This window comes from Lingula anatina, chromosome 1 (assembly GCF_051362555.1).
Source record: "Lingula anatina isolate TDL-2025a chromosome 1, LinAna3.0, whole genome shotgun sequence".
NCBI classification, from domain to species: Eukaryota; Metazoa; Brachiopoda; class Lingulata; order Lingulida; family Lingulidae; genus Lingula; species Lingula anatina.
Genome location: NC_141767.1, coordinates 9,704,292 through 9,723,313, shown reverse-complemented (window position 1 = coordinate 9,723,313; position 19,022 = coordinate 9,704,292). Strand labels below are relative to the sequence as shown.

At 36.8% G+C, this 19,022-nt stretch overlaps 2 protein-coding genes across 3 annotated transcripts; both read left to right on the top strand.

Annotated features, from left to right (window-relative positions):
• Positions 1-2,643: 2,643 nt before the first annotated feature.
• On the top strand, positions 2,644-12,108 carry LOC106155472 (protein Skeletor, isoforms B/C). Its single transcript, XM_013530347.2, has 16 exons — positions 2,644-2,834; positions 3,585-3,722; positions 4,248-4,332; positions 5,785-5,893; positions 6,273-6,438; positions 7,062-7,134; positions 7,298-7,469; positions 7,843-7,942; positions 8,105-8,244; positions 8,432-8,561; positions 8,793-8,903; positions 9,312-9,491; positions 10,139-10,335; positions 10,709-10,763; positions 10,950-11,113; positions 11,421-12,108. Exons 1-16 carry the CDS (start codon positions 2,795-2,797, stop codon positions 11,562-11,564), a joined length of 2,004 nt encoding a protein of 667 aa, XP_013385801.2. The 5' UTR covers positions 2,644-2,794; the 3' UTR covers positions 11,565-12,108.
• Positions 12,109-15,076: 2,968 nt separating this feature from the next.
• Positions 15,077-18,587, top strand: LOC147763966 (uncharacterized). 2 transcript variants are annotated; one of them, XM_087001467.1, is made up of 3 exons: positions 15,077-15,984; positions 16,976-17,575; positions 18,257-18,587. In XM_087001467.1, exons 2-3 carry the CDS (start codon positions 17,008-17,010, stop codon positions 18,412-18,414), a joined length of 726 nt encoding a protein of 241 aa, XP_086857593.1. In that variant the 5' UTR covers positions 15,077-15,984; positions 16,976-17,007; the 3' UTR covers positions 18,415-18,587. The 2 variants fall into 2 exon arrangements, with proteins under 2 accessions (XP_086857593.1, XP_086857592.1); XM_087001466.1 differs by lacking the exon at positions 15,077-15,984 and having other exon boundaries at positions 16,844-17,575.
• The last annotated feature ends 435 nt before the right edge of the window (positions 18,588-19,022 follow it).

Sequence of the window (19,022 nt, the reverse complement as noted above, 5' to 3'; positions counted from 1 at the left end):
GGCATGCTCGGCTGTCACTTTGATTGGATAGTAAACGATTGTCGTAAAATCGCTATATGATTTTAAAACCGGGCGCATAAATTTGAAAGCCACCTAGATGAACCTAAGACTGCCACATTAATCTAATACAATGCAAAAAAGCCTAATCAAAAGTGGTTAAAACATTCAAACCGAATGTCGTAAAGTCCCCATATACCCCCATAGAGACAATAAAATAGAGTACTCTAAAGTAAGAGTACAGTTTCAGGTTGTTCAGCCGAGCGTGGATGAGCCCGCAGTCGTGCTACAAAATTTATTCTGGGATATGATACTCCGAAATGCGATCTGACACACACCTTGAAAACGGGTAGCGTGGTCCGATATACCGGTTAATTCAGGATCCGTAGGTGCCGAGTCTGGTAGTTGGGTAGGCCTGTTAAAAGATCTCAGTCAATAGTAACCAAGGTTCCAAACACTCAACTGCAGGTACCGCATATAAGTACATTTATTTTAAAACTGACTACAGACAGCGTACCCAGCACTCAGTAAATTACAACTGAGGTATCCAATGAATCGCATGTTGGCAACAGCTGCTGCTCCCAGCATTTTGGCCACACCTGAACTCGAGTCAAACTTGCCTTGGTCAAACTTAGGATAAAAGACGAGACTACAAAAAGGAGTAAACACCTTACTGGAACTGCCAAGAACGCCAAAATTGATATCGATTGTACATGTTTAAAATATTTTGTGTTTGCTGCGGTGTACATGTCTTTGTTTACGTTAACGTTATCACTGTCAGCAGTGGAGGAGTCCGTACAAATGAAATGCACTTGTCTTATTATTATTATTAATTGTGAGTGATAAAGACATAATCACAAATCATAAAACTGTTACTTGTTTATATTTAGTGACATCTCATGAGGATCAAATCGACGGTTCAGTTACTGAATGTGGAAATATGCCGTTTCTCAGCTGTTTGAAATCATAAATTAATTTAAAAAATGGTGTCAGTTTCCCAGAACATGTTCAAAAGAAGGAAGGATAAAAATGCCGGGCTGAATACTTTGACATCTCAAAAATTGTTTACTTATAAACGGAAGTCTCAATCTATCTGTTACACATCAGCCACGTCCAATAAGGACATTTTTACACTTAAACAAAATATGATTAAAATGCTTAGTCGTGATACTGGAAAAAAATCAATATAACAATTTATCTAAAATATTTTGCAATCGTATTGCACTCAGGCCTACCCAACTACCAGACTCGGCACCTACAGATCCAGAATAAACCGGTATATCAGTCCACACTACCTGTTTTCAAGGTGTTTCAGATCGCATTACAAAGTATCAGCCACCACACCGATTTTGCCTGGTGCGCCATGTGATAGCGATGATCCTAAGCGGGGTTGGAAAGTAGTGCATCTCATCAAGATTCATGCGCTGCTGCAATTTCCCTGTTTATGCTAAAAATCTGACAATACCGCAATTTTTTAACTTAAACATCATCATCATTATTTTCGCAATTACTTGCAGTTATACGTCTATGTGAATAAAAAGACACGTGCATTTTATACATGGGACCAGTTTCACATAATAGCTATAGTCCCAAAATTGATCTAAATCTTAGAGAAAAATTTTTAATCTACATTGATCCAAGATAAATCAATGGTAGTCCAATAAGAGGATATAAAATGCGTTTGTATAAAAATAAATAAATCATGGTTGCTGTTTCAGACCAATACTATAAATTTGCTTGAACTTGAGTAGACTGAATTTTGGGATGTAAGGGTGAAATCAATATTCGAGTAAAATATTTTTGTGAAACTGGCCCCTGCATGAGTACCACAAGGCACATGTATTTGGAGATTTTCTCATATTTTATTTAATGGGGGATTGGCGTGCTTTTCTCATCTCCTAAAAAACTGCAATAATACCTTTATCGCAAATGTAAACCCAAAGCCCGTTTTCGAGCCCTTAAAATTTTCATTTGTACCGCCACATGTGAAATTCTCCAGTTTCCATCTCTATCATAATCATTTTTCATTCATATTTTCCAAAAGGTGCGCCTACACAACCCCGGGCACTGAATGAATGTATACACAGGACAACGCCTAACATCTTCAGTACTATTATAACATATTTCCATTTTCCCTGGACAGTCAATTGAATTGAATTTTTCGTTATATCATTCTGATTTAAATGCTCCATTATAGGCATATTCGTCTACTGATATAGCAAATTGACAATTACTGTTTTAATAAGTCAGCAAAATTGATATGATTATAATTTAGAAAGTTGCCATAAAAAGACTGCGAAAGGGCATAACATGATGCTAGAGTGACATTGCATTTTACCTGGCGAGGCACCTGAGAAAAAACGCAATGAGAAATTAAGGCGTTTCCGAATAGTAAGAAAATAGCTTATTTTCGGGATATCCAAATTTGTATTGCATAGAGTAGGGCCTACATTTTCACAATTCACCCATACAATTTTAGTACAATGTATTGTAAGAATGACTGAGTAATGTAAAAATAGCTGAGTAATGATTGCCTCTCAGAAAGAAATATAGTATTTTGCCGTAATTTAAGTGACCGCCCATTCAGTTGGCCTAAACCAATCACAGGTAAGATTATTTATAGCACAAGCCAAGTCACGACTACAATGATTGTATTTATTGTATTCACAAGGAAGTTGTGTACAGTACCTGTACACAGTGAGTCATATATAAATGTAATATTATAACTGTAGAACGACTTTCAGATTCTGCTGAGGTCTGTCAAATTTAAGACAGGGTAAACTAACTCGACACCAAAATGTACGCGCAACTAGCTGCTGCGGTATTTCTTTCTACAGGTAAGTAATAAACTGTATGGATGTTTGAATATCACCTGTCAAGCGTTTAAATGTGACAGAGGGGGTGGGGGGGGATAAGGAAAATGAGAGCCGACTGGTGTTTCACAAGAAAATAGAAAGATTCTCAGTTAAACCAGAACCAAATGGCTCAAATGGTGGACCGAATGGCTCAAATGGTAGAGTGCTCGCCTTTGGTGACGGAGGTCGTGGGTTCAATCCCGGCCGGGTCATACCAAAGGCCATTATGAAACTGGTACCTGCTATCTCCTCGCTAAGCACTCAGCACATAGAGATTGAAGTAGGGAAGGTAGCACTGATAATTGTGTCACTTAACCCTGAGCGCCAGGGAGATGAGAAAGAGTTAGAATGAAAAACGATACATAATGAATAATCAGGCATGAGTTTGATGATTTATGATATGTATACTTGTACATTCAATGTATAACATATATTACGGAGAAATAAATAAACCTAAATTATAATTATAAAAAAAAATATTGTGACAAATATGTAACTAATAAACGTGGTTAGTTATAAATCAGCCATGGGACCATGGAACCACATCTTCATAAAGCCATTAGTCATATTGCAAACGTTATACTCAAAGTAGCCTATAGAGGTGAAACGGGTCGTGAAATTGTACTTCAGAGCTTGGACATATGATATTTATGATATTAATTAAATTGCTTTTTAGATGTAACAAAGAGATGTCATTTAACACGTAGTTATTTGTCTTCATTTTTATTTCAGTTGCACTTGCAACTTCATACCAAGGTAAATTGATCGGCTCATTAAGTGAGCTTGCTCATCAAGTTAGGGGAACGGTGTACGCGGTGGATGAAAAACGATTAAGGATAACTGGATTCAACTATGACGGCAAAGGACCAGGTTGGTTAGAATTATTGAAGTAGTATATTATTAGCTAAAAACTTGAGCCTTTTTTTATCAAATAAGCTGATGACTATACCCTTTTGAATTTAGTGAGTAGAACCCAACGATATTGATTAAATTTGACGCCACTTACAAACATTACGATATTTCAGCTAAGTGAATACCAAACATTGCATGCTGGAGACATGGTCATATTTTCCTTCTAGCATGTTTCTCAAATGTAGGGTCCAGTTTTCAAGAATGTTCAAAAACAAGTTTGGAGTGTATGGAATGCCATTTTATTTATAGATGGTTTACACCAGTATGGATTCGCATTGATGAGACTAGTCACGTTATGGAAGAGCAGTTTATATAAAGAATTCTTTGTACATAGATAACACTTGTACACTAGAATATGGCATTGACACTATTGCAGGTAGTTTCACTGATCGGCACGGAAGATTTAACGTCTTTCATATAATTCTCCCGTTCCTTCACTTTCAATTTACACAAAAACAATGCGATATTTGTCTTTATTTCTAGATGCATATTTTTATATTGGCCTGCACACAAACCCCAGTGCTACACCCGATTCTCAAGGAATAAAAATTCCAGATGAAAAAGGAAGGTAAATATAGAGCTACATATACTAAAAACAGTCTTGCTCTATTCGTTTTTCAGAGCAATATGTCATCAATTTTTCTAGACAAAATGTCAGGATCAAGTCAGATCCTTTTTTTAGAAACTTGCATGTATCTCTACAGTTTTACTATAAATTTATTTTTCCAATAAAAAAACTGCAGGTGCCACCTTGGGGTAGGCTTTTTCATGTTTTTTGAGGACAAAGATATAGGCAATTCTCTGTTATCTATCTATATGGTACAAGTATGTTTGTTTTTCCCCAGTCATAGGTTTGTTTTCAACATATTTTAACTACCAAAGTTGCTTCGGAGTTGGAGTTCCTGCTTTCTTAATTGTCATCATAAATGAGCTTGTAGCTGACATACCTCTGGGACTTTGCCACAGAAATACCAATTATTTTTTACCAGGTGTCACCAACCATTATCTGCTAGTGCATACCAACTAACACTTTAACTGTAGATTTGTCAGAACACCATCTATTCACTGTGTGTACAAAAACAGTCTAGGTGACCAAGTTTTCATTTAAGTCCCAAAAAACTGATTCACATACCTATCAATGCTTTATGAAAAACTGCAAATATACTGTTCTTCACTTTTTTACAAAAATCGTCTCAGTGACCAAAATTCCCATTTAAGCCATTAAAGAAAATAGCATGCTACAAAAAATGCTGATCTGAAGATTCTAATCTTAAGATTGAAATATGCTGGGAAAAGAAATGAGTAGAAAATTAAGTGGTTGTTGGATATGTCCCTGCAGGTAATTCAGCAGTAATTTGGTGACACAGGAGGCAGTCACCGGCTGCTACCATTTAATACTAGCTGTCTGTTACTAGAATTATTCGTCTTTGGGCATGCATAATGATCAATATGATGAAGAATTTTACTGGTAATAATTCTTAAATTTTCCGTTTTGTTGATTTCTGTCAGTTAATACTTATTAAGAGGTATTTTTTCAAAGGTATGCTTGGTGAAATTTTTGTCTCACTAAAATTAAGAAATGCACTTGTATAAAGAGCTTAACTGTCATTATTACAAAGAAAAAAAAAATTTTTTTAACGTTTAGTTTCCAAAGGAGGCTTCTTATAATGGCAAGGGATAATATTTGATTTTTCATTAGTGCAACTAGGAAAAAAGTTTGCATAAAATGTTTAGTATTAAGGAAAATCACCAAAAAGGTGATCAAAACTTGTTTCATGAAGCACTCAGAGAATTCCCTCCAATAAACCCTTTCAAACTGAACTGGTGCATTTTAGGAAAATTTTGATCAGTGTTTATAATTACATGTGTCCCTGTCAGTTACCTCTTTCAGTGTACTAGTATTTATTGCTGTGTGTATGCACTCATGTAGCCTCTCATAAAAGCACTTCAAGTATATACATATATACTTAGAAAATTCCTAGATCAAGTAAAACAAGAATGCATTTATTTAACTTTTCAGTCCTGGAATTCTCTCTGCGTATAACAATGCAGACATCATACTAACTCTGCCCAGTGGCTACACCTTGCAGCAAATCAAGTGGTTGTCAGTGTGGTGTGTTCAATTTGCTGTAAGTAAAGAAGACTCTGTTAAGTTTTACTTACTTATTATATATATATATATATCAGAAGATTAAGGTCAAAGGGTTGACCTAATGAATCATAAATGGATACATTCTTATGAATTATGCTGTTAAGCCCCAGGTGTTAACATGAAAACTGAAGCTTTATGTCTAACTTTTAGGTATTCCCAAAGCAAACAAATTGTACTTAACATTACTTGAAGGACAAACTGTGACTACATGTTTGAAAGAGTTTATGAATTTAATTAATAAATTAAAGTTATTGAAATACATACTCCTGTATACCTGTATATGTTACCTTGTATTACAACCAAATGGTATAATTCTTAAGATTTATGTTTAAAACAAAACTGGTTTTCCATTATAGGCTGATTTTGGTCATGTGGTTTTCCCAGCAAACTTTGTTCCCCCAAGGCCCACGAATATTGGGGAATTTTCACGCTTTCAGCATGGTTTGCGGTCAGGTGATATCACTGTTCTCGATGCCAAGACTTTTTTGATTCCTGCATTGCACTATGATGGCCTGGGCCCAGGTTAGTTAATATATATATATGAAAAAATAGTGCATTTACATAGTTTCAACTAATAACTAATTATACATACAAAGGTGGTATTTATGAGATATACAGGAAGTGATTTTTGACATCTCAACCTGTGAGGTGTGGTTACACAAGGTTGGATGGATGAAAAAGTTTTTAATTTCTGTTACTTTTGTAAAGAACATTAACAAAGGTATTTGTACATGTTGAGTTGGCCTTCATAAATTTCTGTGGTAAGTTTTGTAATGAGTTTTCAGTCAGCAAAGAAAATAGGCAGATTTAATGGAATCCTTCCAAATAAAGAACTTAAGCTCAAAAATTCATATGAACTTTTAAACCAAAGTTTATCTTATTTTTAAAAGAAATCAGCAGTTCAATGAAAAAAAAAAAAATACCTGTTTTAGAAAAACATGCCTAACACTTTCCTTTGTGAAGCAGGCCCCTAATAACAGTTACCAGTCAGTTGCGGTGATCAGACATGTGTCAGCTCAGCAATGCACCACCTGAGGAAAAGGAGAGACTGATAATGAAATTTCAGTAGCTAATACATTTTTTTTGTTTGAATGCACAGCTTTTTAGTTGACTGCTATAAATATCATTGTTACTGTTTTTTTCAGCTGCATTTTTCTGGGTTGGGACTGGTCCCAGGCCAGATTCCACTGGATTGAAAGTCCCAGATGAAGATGGCAGGTAAACAAAAATAATTTCCCGCAGACTGAAATTTCAAGTCAAAGTGGTGTCCATCTTAATTTAACATTTTCAGTGTAATCTTCAAAATCCATCAGTTATTAATTATAAGGTACATGGAAACAAATTCAGGAAATTATTCATTAAATTAAACTTGAATTTCCAGTTTAACTAGACTGAAGAGATATACTGGTGAAACCATACAAATTCGTCTCCCTGGTGATCTCACAGTGTTCGATATCAACTGGCTCAGTATGTGGTGCATAGACTTTAATGCCAACTTTGGCCATGTTCTGATTCCAGCCAATCTTAATGTACCCCCATACATAGCAGACCAGGTAAGCATTTGAGGGACACTCTGTAATTGATAATTATTTTACTGCCCTCTCTATAATACTCTCTTTTCAATAAAATATAACTATGTGAGATTTGAAAAGAAGATGCTTGAAATTGAATGCACTATGGACATATAGAATGGAGATTGGCTGGTGTTTTCACAGCATGCCAAATAGCTAGGTGACTCAATGCTCACTTTATATGTTAACTAGTAGCAAAAACTGGGCATGTAAAAACTGATACCTTGTCTGTTAGTTTAAAAGTAAAATTATAATTTTGATATACATAGGCGAGTATACACTTATATAAATGTTTGTGATCTTTTATTCTATTATCATTGTCAGAATCTTTGAATGTATATATTCATGTATTCAGGGTATGTCAAGTATGAACTGTGAACCTCTCACTGAGAAGTTTCATGTTGCCTGGGCTGTAAATGTCTCACATATCACGCTGGAACTCACTGGCATCATTGGTATGTATTATTTTCACATATTCACAAAAAAATCAAGTACTGTTTTTTATATGAAAAGCATACTGTTTCATCTGCCTCACCTAAACACAGCATACGGTATCTGTCAATATTGCAACTCCAAAATTATGTGTTGCCTATTTTGTAAAACATAGTTAATTTCAGCTGACGAGGATTACATGGCATTTGGTCTGAGCGGCTCTGACACAGGGACTCAGATGATTGGTGCTGATGTGACTGTGGCATGGTACGACAGCCAGACTGGACCCAGAGCCGTGGATTACTACATGTCAGCCAAGAGCCAGGTTGGCAGTTTTCCCATCAGTTTAATACTTGGATTTTGTCCATGCTCCATTCCATCATAATTATCTTAGGAGGCCCACTTAACATCAGGGTATATAGATTTTGACTGAATTGTGTTAATGTTTACTCAATATGCGTCAATGCACTGTCCATTACTATATATACATTAATGTACATTGATGTTTTTAGTGTTCCAATGGTGTTGGAGTGTGTCCAGACATTGAAAACTCCACCCCAGGGACAGAGAGTGTTAATGATGTCAGTGGAGACCAAATGAATGGCATTACTCGCATCAGATTTACAAGACCATTGAATACTGGTATATTAATATTAATTTTTCATTGAATCAGATAAAAGCTATGTATAGATTTAGGAAAGCGGATTTTGAAACAAAATTATTTCCATTTCTGTCACTCTTGGACAAAGATTTATAAGATTGATAAAGATTTGAATAAAATTATTTGTGATAAGTTATGGACAATAAACATTTTTTTAATTAGAATTTTAATATTCATACTATTATAAGGCATTTCAATATCTACTAATTCAGGTGAAGCAACTGATAAACCGATCCGTCTTGATAGAGAGATGTACCTTGCCTGGGCCATTGGTCCCATCAATCCTGATAAACGGGCAGCTTACCATACTGTTCGGACTACAGGTACAAATATACCTTAAAGTTAATACCATTTTAAATGAGAAATTTGAAAAGGTTAGATGGATTTCTCTTATCTCAGATAATAAATTCCGACAATTTTACAGTGCTAAAAAGAAGCAAACATTTTAACACAATTACAATTATTTTATTTTCAGTAAATCTGAAACAGGTATTTGGGTCCCATAAAATGTAAAAAAAATTTTGACAAACTAAATCTTTGTGAGCTGGCTCTTGAAGAGATATTCTTCTCCATACTTATGCATCTATTAAAATGGTCTGCAAACATGATGCATATAATAAATTGTATTTGTCAAATTTATAAAATTATATTATAACTGGGTATTTTAAATACTAATAGGTAATGCAATTGACAGAATATGCTGATCTTTATGTATCAAAACTGTTATATAGGGAGTCAGAGATTGCAGTTTGGAAGAAATACCAGATATAACTGCCCAACACTTACAAATAAAGGCTCTAATGAAGGAAAAGCCCCATGGACTGTCAAGAAATTGAGTGGTGCTGATGGGAAAGTTTTCACTGTGAGAATTGGTCCAGCTGGTTCTGACAGAGGGTACAAAGCAATTACAGGTGAGGGACACTTTAGTATAATATATATATATATATATATACAGTCCAAATTAGATAGCCCATTTTATTTTGGGGATTAAATTGTACAAAATTGCAACTGCAGAATTAAATTTTTCACCATGCATTTCCTTGAAGTTTGCAAAACATCATAATGCTTTTAGTCCAAAAGAGTCCCTGCATGGGAAACATGAAAATTTCCAAATGACCGCCAAATACAATAGATATATATCAACACACAACACCAGTCTTTTGATTTTGATAACGGCTGTGGTATAAAACATATTTAGTATGCACTGTGCACTTGCCAAATGGTTGTGTCAGTAGTAATATAAAATACATATGACTGACATCTCAATGTTTAATTGCTTGTAGTCGCAGTACAGCACTAAGTTGGCCAAATATTGCATCAAATGGTTGAAGGCAATTTATGGTCTCCTTTCATTAGTGTTCGGTTGCAAAGGTTTCAAATAATACTAAACATTTTGAAACATTGGTTTAATAAAAAGTTATTTTTGGAGAAGCTACATGGTACTGGTACTTCATAAAGACCTAATGACTATCAACTTTTATTCATGATGGAACGAATTTCATTAATATGAGTAAATTGTTGTCAATGTAAAATATCAGCATTGTCTTCTTACTTTTAGGACGTACTTCATGGGGCATTGCCTTGTACATAAATGACAGCATCATCCCAGAATTGACACTTAAAAGAGGGGAGAATTATACATTCCTGGTGGAGTCTGGTGACTCTGATGCAAACCAGGCCAAGTACCATCCATTTTATATCACAGATGATTCATCTGGAGGCTATAGCCAATATACCACACCTGCACAGAGAGAGGTATACACATTAAAGCAATAATTCTTATTTTATAGCAAAAACAAATAAGTATATATGAAAATATATTAATGACAAAAATATGAAATAATATAATAAATGAAAAATTTGCATGGCACATAATTTGTGTCATGTTTTTTTAGTAATTTATGGTTTTTATTTATTTTTTAATATGTGAAGTAATGAATACATTAAGAAACATTGATGTACTCTTCCATGCCACAGGATACTAAGAATAATTCCAGTTTCAATTATTTACACTACAAATTAAATCTCTACGAGAATAACTATATTTTCTTCTTATTGACTGCAAAGTTCTTTCACCTGAACAGGTAAACGTACCAAGTAAGGTTATATAAAAAACTTCATATTTCAGGCTGTTAAAATATTCCCAGGCAGAAATGAATCCCAACATCCTGTGGATTACCAAGGTAAGGATGGTCTTTTAAAATTTGATGCACTAAACATTTAAAATAATTTTTAATAAATCTAAGAAGAATTGCAAACACAGTTAAAAGTGCATGGCAACAATCATGCAGACAACAGGAAACAGATATGTCTGTACACATAATAAAAAAGACTACAGTTGAAACTTTTGATATTCATGTCAATTCCAGTTGGAAGACTGTGTGAATGGGAAGTCACTTCTAACACCAACATCGATGCAGCAACATTTGACGAATTTTTCAAAGGTCTTAGACTGAGATGTTCAGTAAATGGCACAGTGGGTGTATTCCATTGGACTCCAGATAAAAACACCCCAGATACTGTGTATTACCAGGTAGATTCTGAAGTCTCTTATAGGATTTTAATACACAAACAGGAGCTTGTTCAATAAAGTTTTACAGTTCATCAAAATTGAATACATCGGATACACTTGGTATGTCATAAGCATCAAAATTTGCTTTAAGATTTTGTATCATGCTCATATAAATTTCTAGAATTTTAAGTCCAATACCTCACAAATACCCATCAACTCCCTTACACAACTGTTTAAAAGAAATGTTTTGTTCTTCTGCATTATCTAAATTGACTTTTCTCATGACAGTCAAAATATCAATATGTGGAATGAATACATTTCGTTTTAGTGCTACACTCACAGGTTCCTGGGATGGAAAATACATGTTGTGGATGATTATCCAACTACCACTGCCGGATCCTCATCTGTGGCTGCTGGATATTATTGCATCTTAGGGCTGCTTCTATTTTTTCTTGGTTTTCAATGTTGGTGAGCATGGAATCAAAATCCATTAGACAGGAGAATAAATATTTCCTAGTCTTGCAGTCTGTGAGGAATTTTTTGCCTAGGCAGCAGATAACATAAGTTGTGTAAACCAGAAGATAATTTCTCAGTTGACCCACTGGGGAACGTATGTCTTTATTTACTGAGAAATATTGCACAATTTAATAACAATGCAGTTATAAACATGTGGTCCTTTATTTTAAGAGTAATCACAACAAGATAGTTGGGTGTCAAATTTTATTTAAAAAAAAAATAGACATTATGTACAAATTGTAAGACTAGTACAGTTGTATTTATTTCACGCTCTTTTAATTTCAAAAAGTGTAAGTAAATTGCGTGTAAAATTGATGCCATTATATTTAAATGGCAGTAACCTCAGCTTTTATCTTGGTAGACAAAATTAAAGGATAAATGGCTGTTTCTTGTAAAACACTAATGAAAATATACAATGTCTTTGCACTATGATGTATAAAGCTAAAGCAGTAGCTTTAAATAAAAAAGGCAAGTTAAATAATAAAAGAGATGATCTTTCATTTTAGTGTCATTCTTATCAAAACAGTTCTGACACAAACACTTTCCTCCTTGATATCTAAGCCAAGGGTTCAAATGCATAATTAAATAACTGCACTTCCACATAAGTAGTAGTTGTTTTTCATTTGCTAGTGCATCTTTAAAATTTATATTTGAAATTCTGCACCTACACTATATCAATTAGAAAAATTACACATCCACAAAATTGGCTTCAAATTTTTGCAGATGATACTCAGATATACACCCTCAGTTAGATTCAGTATCCTGACAGCTCTATGAAACATCCATATTTTTTAAAAACTTGCATGGGTGGTCAAAACTGATGATACACTACAGCAAAGCCAAACTACTGATCATCTTCAATACATCTTGACAGAACATGTAGAAAAAACGAAGTATAAATATCAGGGCAAAGCATTTTTCATTATTAAAGACAACTTTTCAAAAAAAAAAAATAATAACAATAATAAATTAATAAATAAAATAAAATAAAAAATAAATAAATAATAATAAAGTAATTAAATAGAAATATCCTTTCAAACAGCTTGTGAAAAAGACGTTCTGTGGGCTATTTATGATTGCAAGGCCATGTTTTGTCAGGCCTGCAGGTCGACCTAAGGAACCCTTAGTACTCAGTGTTCTCTACGACCTGTTTTCAGGTGGCGCTGTGCCACCTTATTGAGTTTTGTGCCACCTTATGTAAACGGCCCGCCACCATTATTTTGAGCAATGAGCAGACCTTCAGATTATTTTCTTGTAGAAAAGTGAGATATTAAACTTGAACTTGATTGGCTTGACTGTCGTTTTTGCATCACTTTGACACTAACATATCGAAAAGATACATAGTACATTTGCCGCTCACGTACGCAGTTGTAGCCAATTTGGACCATGTGCTCTTCATGGATGACGTTTGTGAAAAGTAGTCATAGCGATAGACTGATTTTGTCAAAGTGCTCCATTTACCCCGCCTTATCTACCGACTATTACAGAATTTTATTGCAAAAAAAAAAATTAAATATAGAAACACGTAAGATCTCTAAGCAATGGCGTCAAAGCAGAGCACGTTGACGTCTTTTTTTAAAACCCACGGAGAGTCACATTCATCAAACAAATTAGTGGATACATCCGTACAGGTAAATGACGAAACGACCAGCGAACCAGCACCTAAAAAATCCAAACATAGGACGGAGTTTTACGCTACGTGGTTGAAGAAGTATACATGGCTTTGACATGAACCCGATGAAGGTAAGTTGACTACATTATTCATCATTAACGTTATAAAATTTTATAAATTTCACCATATCTTGCGTTTGTTACCTCATTACTTACTGGAATCTATATGCAACTGGAAAATAAAACCAAACCAATCACTTTAATGTCAGGGATGTTGCTTTAATACATATGTATTTCTTTCGTATTACAAGAAAACGTGGTCGCTAATATATCGAAAAGATACATTGTACATTTACCAATCACATAGGCAGTTTTAGCCAGTTTCGACCATGTGCTCTTCATGAATGACGTTTGTGAAAAGTAGTCTTGCATTGGGATAGGCTGGTTTTGTCACGTGCTCCGTTTACCCCGCCTTTATGCTTGTATAAGGAAGTAGATTGACAGTCTTGAATATTAGACCTGCCCTTCCCGCAATCCACTTGAACGTGAGCAATCCCAATGAGATGATGTATTCATACGTTTTTAATCCGGAATGATTAGATTATTTTTAAAATGTGAGAAGCTTTACGAGACTTTGAACCCATTTGTTAATTTAAATATCAATAAAAGTTCATTCACAGTCATTTAGAGCAGGGCAAAGGCAGCAACGTCGATGCTATCGTATATATGTCCGACGGAAGATCGTTGCGACGTTAAATTATTATGTAATGCTACATAAACATCAAATACCATTGTTTAACCATAGAAATGCATTGTTTCAGGTATGTTTTGTGCCTGGTGTTCAAGCCATGGTCAAAGGTCCAAGAAAGGCACTGACATCTGGACCAAAGTTGGGTGCCAGACGTACAGAGAAGACACTATTAAGAGACATAAACAGTCCACCATGCATCAGGTGTCTCACAGTTCTCACATAAAAACAATGTGAAATGCCGTATGTTTCAGAGATTTATTCAAAAATAAAAGTGAATTTTAATTCAGAGCCATGACTTTTGTTTATATAAAGTAAAACTTGACACAGGAACATCTACAAAATGATCATAGTTATCATTAAAGAAATGATGAATTCTCTTACCATAAAAATGACCTTTTAGACTTCTAAAATTGCCCAGAATGCAGGTATTTGCACCAATTTTTCAAAATTTTCCTGGGGGAGCATGCCCCCGGACCCCCCTAGCATGGCGAGTTCCTTTGGCCCTCGCTTCCGGAGACCCTCACTATAACTGCTCTTCCCCCACCTTATAATTTCAAGTTGTGGAGAACACTGGTACTGTTAAGTTGCCAGACGGGAATGCCCAGGAAATATTCAAAGGAGTCTTTGGTGCTGGGATGCACAAATTTCAAGAGGACAACAATAAAGGACCACCAAATAAGTGAGGGACATACGGCTGCAGTGAAAGAGAATACGGAGAATATGGGGAATAGAGAAATCCAACAGAAAATGAAGCCCACATGTCCCTGAAAAAACTAAACAAAGCTTGGTACCACAGATTGGTGATACTCTTTAGCCAAGTTCTTGCACATTGATAAAGTCAGTATTCCAATCAATATTGATGCTGTTCCCTCGTTAAGAAGCTCCAATTCTCAGTTTTGGTCAATTCTTTGTAGACTAGCTTATACAGAGCAATTCTTGCCTTTTACAGTTGGTCTTTTTAGTAAAGATAGTAAGCCACAAATATTAAGGAATATTTGCATGATTTCATCTGTGAAATGAGAGCAAGCAACATAACTGAAACCACACATCTGGCACGGTACCCGCATGATCTCCACTGGCTTATCAGCAGAAAATAGAAGACATCTGATATCATAAATCATGTCAATCAACCTTTTTCTAATTTCCACATTACACAAGGGAGTTCAGTTTTGTGTTTCAAAAGGAGTATGATGTCTATACAAGACTTTCAGACTGGGGTAATGGGGTAATGGATATTGAAAAGGAGACTCGTAATCAGAGCATGAATAAAACCTGGCATGACTTGAGAAAACACCACCTGACTTCTCCCACTTCAAAGACATTTACATGAGAAGAGCTAACCATGACACTCTTGCAACTCAGCCTCTCAAACAAAAGAACATAGAGACACCTGCTATGAAGTTTGGAATTGATAATGAACCTGTGGGGAACCGTGTGAGAGGCAGAGAAACCATTACAGAAAGTGAATATCCGAAACTAAAAGATTCTGGGGGAATCGAGATCTTGTCAGTGGAAAATGACACAAAGTCTCTGGAAGACCTGCTTGGGCCATACACACCAAAAAATCTAAGAGATTCTCTGGTTCAGGCAAAAGCTTACATCAGGCCCATACAAAATCCATTAAAAATAGATCAGGATGGTGAAAAGGTTAGTCTACATTGTTTATAGCCAGACATGAGACGTACTGGCAGTGATCTAAGAAAGCCTGGTGCACAATTGTAACAATTAAATTAGTACATAAAGATTATTGCCTGTCCATAATCGGATTTATCAAGATGAGGGGTCACTGCTGAGTCGCTTCCTGCAGTTGCTGTTGTAAACAATATTACATCATAAGTCATATGACTAGCAATGTAACAAATCGCGTCGCGAGTTTCGTACCACGTGACCAAATAGAGCGAGGTTTAATCGAGGCAATACCCAGGATATCACTTGCTAGTCTGCCACCAAGCCGACTAGACGCATTCAACCAGCCATTACCGATTTGACCAGTGTACCAGAATAACAAGTAAGGGTAAGCGACAAATCCTTGTGATTCAATTTTTAGGCTGCTAAAATCCTCTCGGCACTTTACCCAGACTAGATTATCTATTACACTATATGCGTGTAGCAATAACAGCGTGCTATATACGCCGCGTTTTAAAACTTTATCCAGTGCGGTACGCACAAGGGAATTTCTCACGTTGTATTTCTTACGTTACTCTCTTTTCGACAGGGAAACCCTCCTAAAGTGGTGCCGACAGGACTTTAAGGCCATTTGACTATAACAATCTGCCTGGTTGATTATTTTCGCTTAGTTAAAAGGAGTTTCATAAACTCCGCCTCATAATTTAGTCATCCAATATGGCGAACGTTCCTCAACAATCGAGTTTAGTTCAGTTTTCACGGCGATACATTGCTTAGTTCCATCACACCGACGCTAAGTTAGGTTCATTGCTGTTTAGTACTTGCCCACCCAAAATACGGAAACCAGTACCCATGTATTCACCACATACGCTGCTCCGAAACTCGCAGCTCTTATTCATAACACAAGGCAACATGGCGCCAGCGTTCTCCGCTTACATAACCGATAATTACCAACACATGGCGGATGGTCACTTAGCGACTCCAAGGGATCATGCTCCCAAAGATCACAATCTTTATGGCCAAACATCATTAGCCTTTATGACCTAAGGTCTATTTTGACAGGAAATTAGTTGCATGCTTAGCCTTTCTTCAAACATTTCAACAGACACCTGTTGCCTTACAAGCATGTCAACACTTACAGGCGCTCAAACGCACATGAACAACACACGCAAAAAAAAAAAAAAAAAAAAAAAAAAAAAAAAAAAAAAAACTGTTATTTTGCCGTACTCTAAACAATTAGTTACGTAGACATTGCATGCCTATATCCTAGTCTATTAGTCTATTTAAAAAAAAAAAAAAAAAAAAATCTGATTTTGCTGTACTCCAGACAATTAGTTACATAGACATTGCATGCTTATATCCTAGTCTATTTCTTTCAGACACCTTAGTGTACTCCTTAGCCTCTTTCAACATGAAAATTGTCATTGCTGGGCATAGCCTTATCAAACGTTTGGAACAGGATTCCCCGTCAAACCTCAACCTGGACCCATCACTGAACCATGTCATCTTCTATGGAAAGAGTGGGGCTCGCATCGAACACTTCTTACAGAGCGAGGACTTTTTCCACACCCTAAGGATGACTGATGTGCTTCTGTTCCAAGTTGGAGGAAACGATGTGAGGGGATCACCATTTGACCCGCCAAAGATGATGGACAAGATCGTATTATTGAACCTCAGGATTCTGGAGCGCTTCCCCCACCTAACAATGTTCTGGGGCCAACTGCTTTACAGATCCTCCCCCAGCTGTGGTTACCTGCCAACTAGAGAGGACCAAGACAGATACAATCTTACGGTAGCTAAAGTCAACACTGCCATGAAGGAAAACTTTAAAGGCCAGGATAATATTCATTATCTGCGCCACGTGGGGGCCACCGTCAACTGGGCAGGAAACTTACTACCAGACGGAGTACATATGAATGCGAAAGGCTCGAACATGCTCTGGCGATCGTTCAGAGGTGCTGTGCTCACCGTAAGCAAGAGTAAGTTGGCATATTCAATGCTATTTGGGAAAATACCTTCAGCTTCATAGATTATAAATTCTCAGCTAGTATGAGAGCAGCTTGCTGCAAACTAAATATAGTTTAAGCCTCCCTTACCATAAGATCACCCAAATATCACTAGTAATTGATTTTTAAAGGGTTCACAGAAAATTACACATAATTTACTCGCTGCATGCACCCGGAAAATGTATTATCAAACTATACAATAGACACATTATATCTAGGCACTGCACGGCACCGCTACTTAGATTGACACCTAGAACATTTGGCTGCAGCAGGTAGCCGCCCATTGTTAATACATGCTACACGTTGTAGCATAAAACTAATTACAGGGCCGCAGCACGTGGCCGCTCCTTTCTTTATAGGCGAGCATATACAATTCTATGAATACACATACTGACTTATATAACCACTCATGCGCCGACAATTCGTAAACTGCTTATTCATATCATTTCATTTTCAATCAGCACGATTGAGTTTTACATTCAACTTTTATGACATACGCTGCTCTATAATTAGAATCATGCTAGTAGCACTGGCAACGTCACTAACCATACCCCCTATTACTCTTTACTAATTACCTTTCTCTGAGCTGGCAGGGCTCAACTATCTCTCTTTTCTCTGCCATACGGAGTCTATTCTTCCTTTCTTTCATTTTAGCTCTGAATCATGGAACAACCCCCAGGTCTACCATCACTGGGAGAAGCGATGTTCTGGGCCATGACACCCGGACCCAGCACCCCTTACAACACTCACCCAGCCCCAGCATCCAGCCTAAGTTAAAGCACTCTGGGGAACCCACAGCCTCCAACCTATAACCAAACAGCGGAAGTAGCTACCACCGCGACGACACCGGGACCCAGCAGACCCTTCTTCACACACCCGGCCACAGTGACCAACCTAGTTCAAAGCACTCTGGGGAACTCACAGCCATCGGTCCCCAGCACAGCAACAACAGCAGCCACCTCGGTGCAGCCTCGCCCGTTAACAAGCCCCCAAGTCTACTCAGTCTCAAGCTCCCAAAGCCTCCCATATGTTCATCATATGGGAAGCAGCCTAGCCCCACCCCCTCCCTCGCTCCTCCAAGGCCCCCAGCCAGGTCCCAGCGGTATCAATACCCCCCATCCCTCCTCTCAAGGCCTACCCCCCAGTCAGTCCACAACAAACATGGCAAACCCCCCTCACTTCTCTCCTTACCCATATCAAAACCTCCCTCACTCTCAAACAACAGTGGCCCCAACTGTGTCCCAAACAGGCCCAATCTATCCTCCCAACCCAGCTATGGGTCTCCCTGTGAACCCATCCCCCTACTTTCAATCAAATTCCATGCCCCCCCAACCTTCCCCCCCCCATTACACCGCCCCATACCAAATGCCTCACCAAAACTTTGCTCCACAGATGCCACAAAATGATTTGATGTATGGAT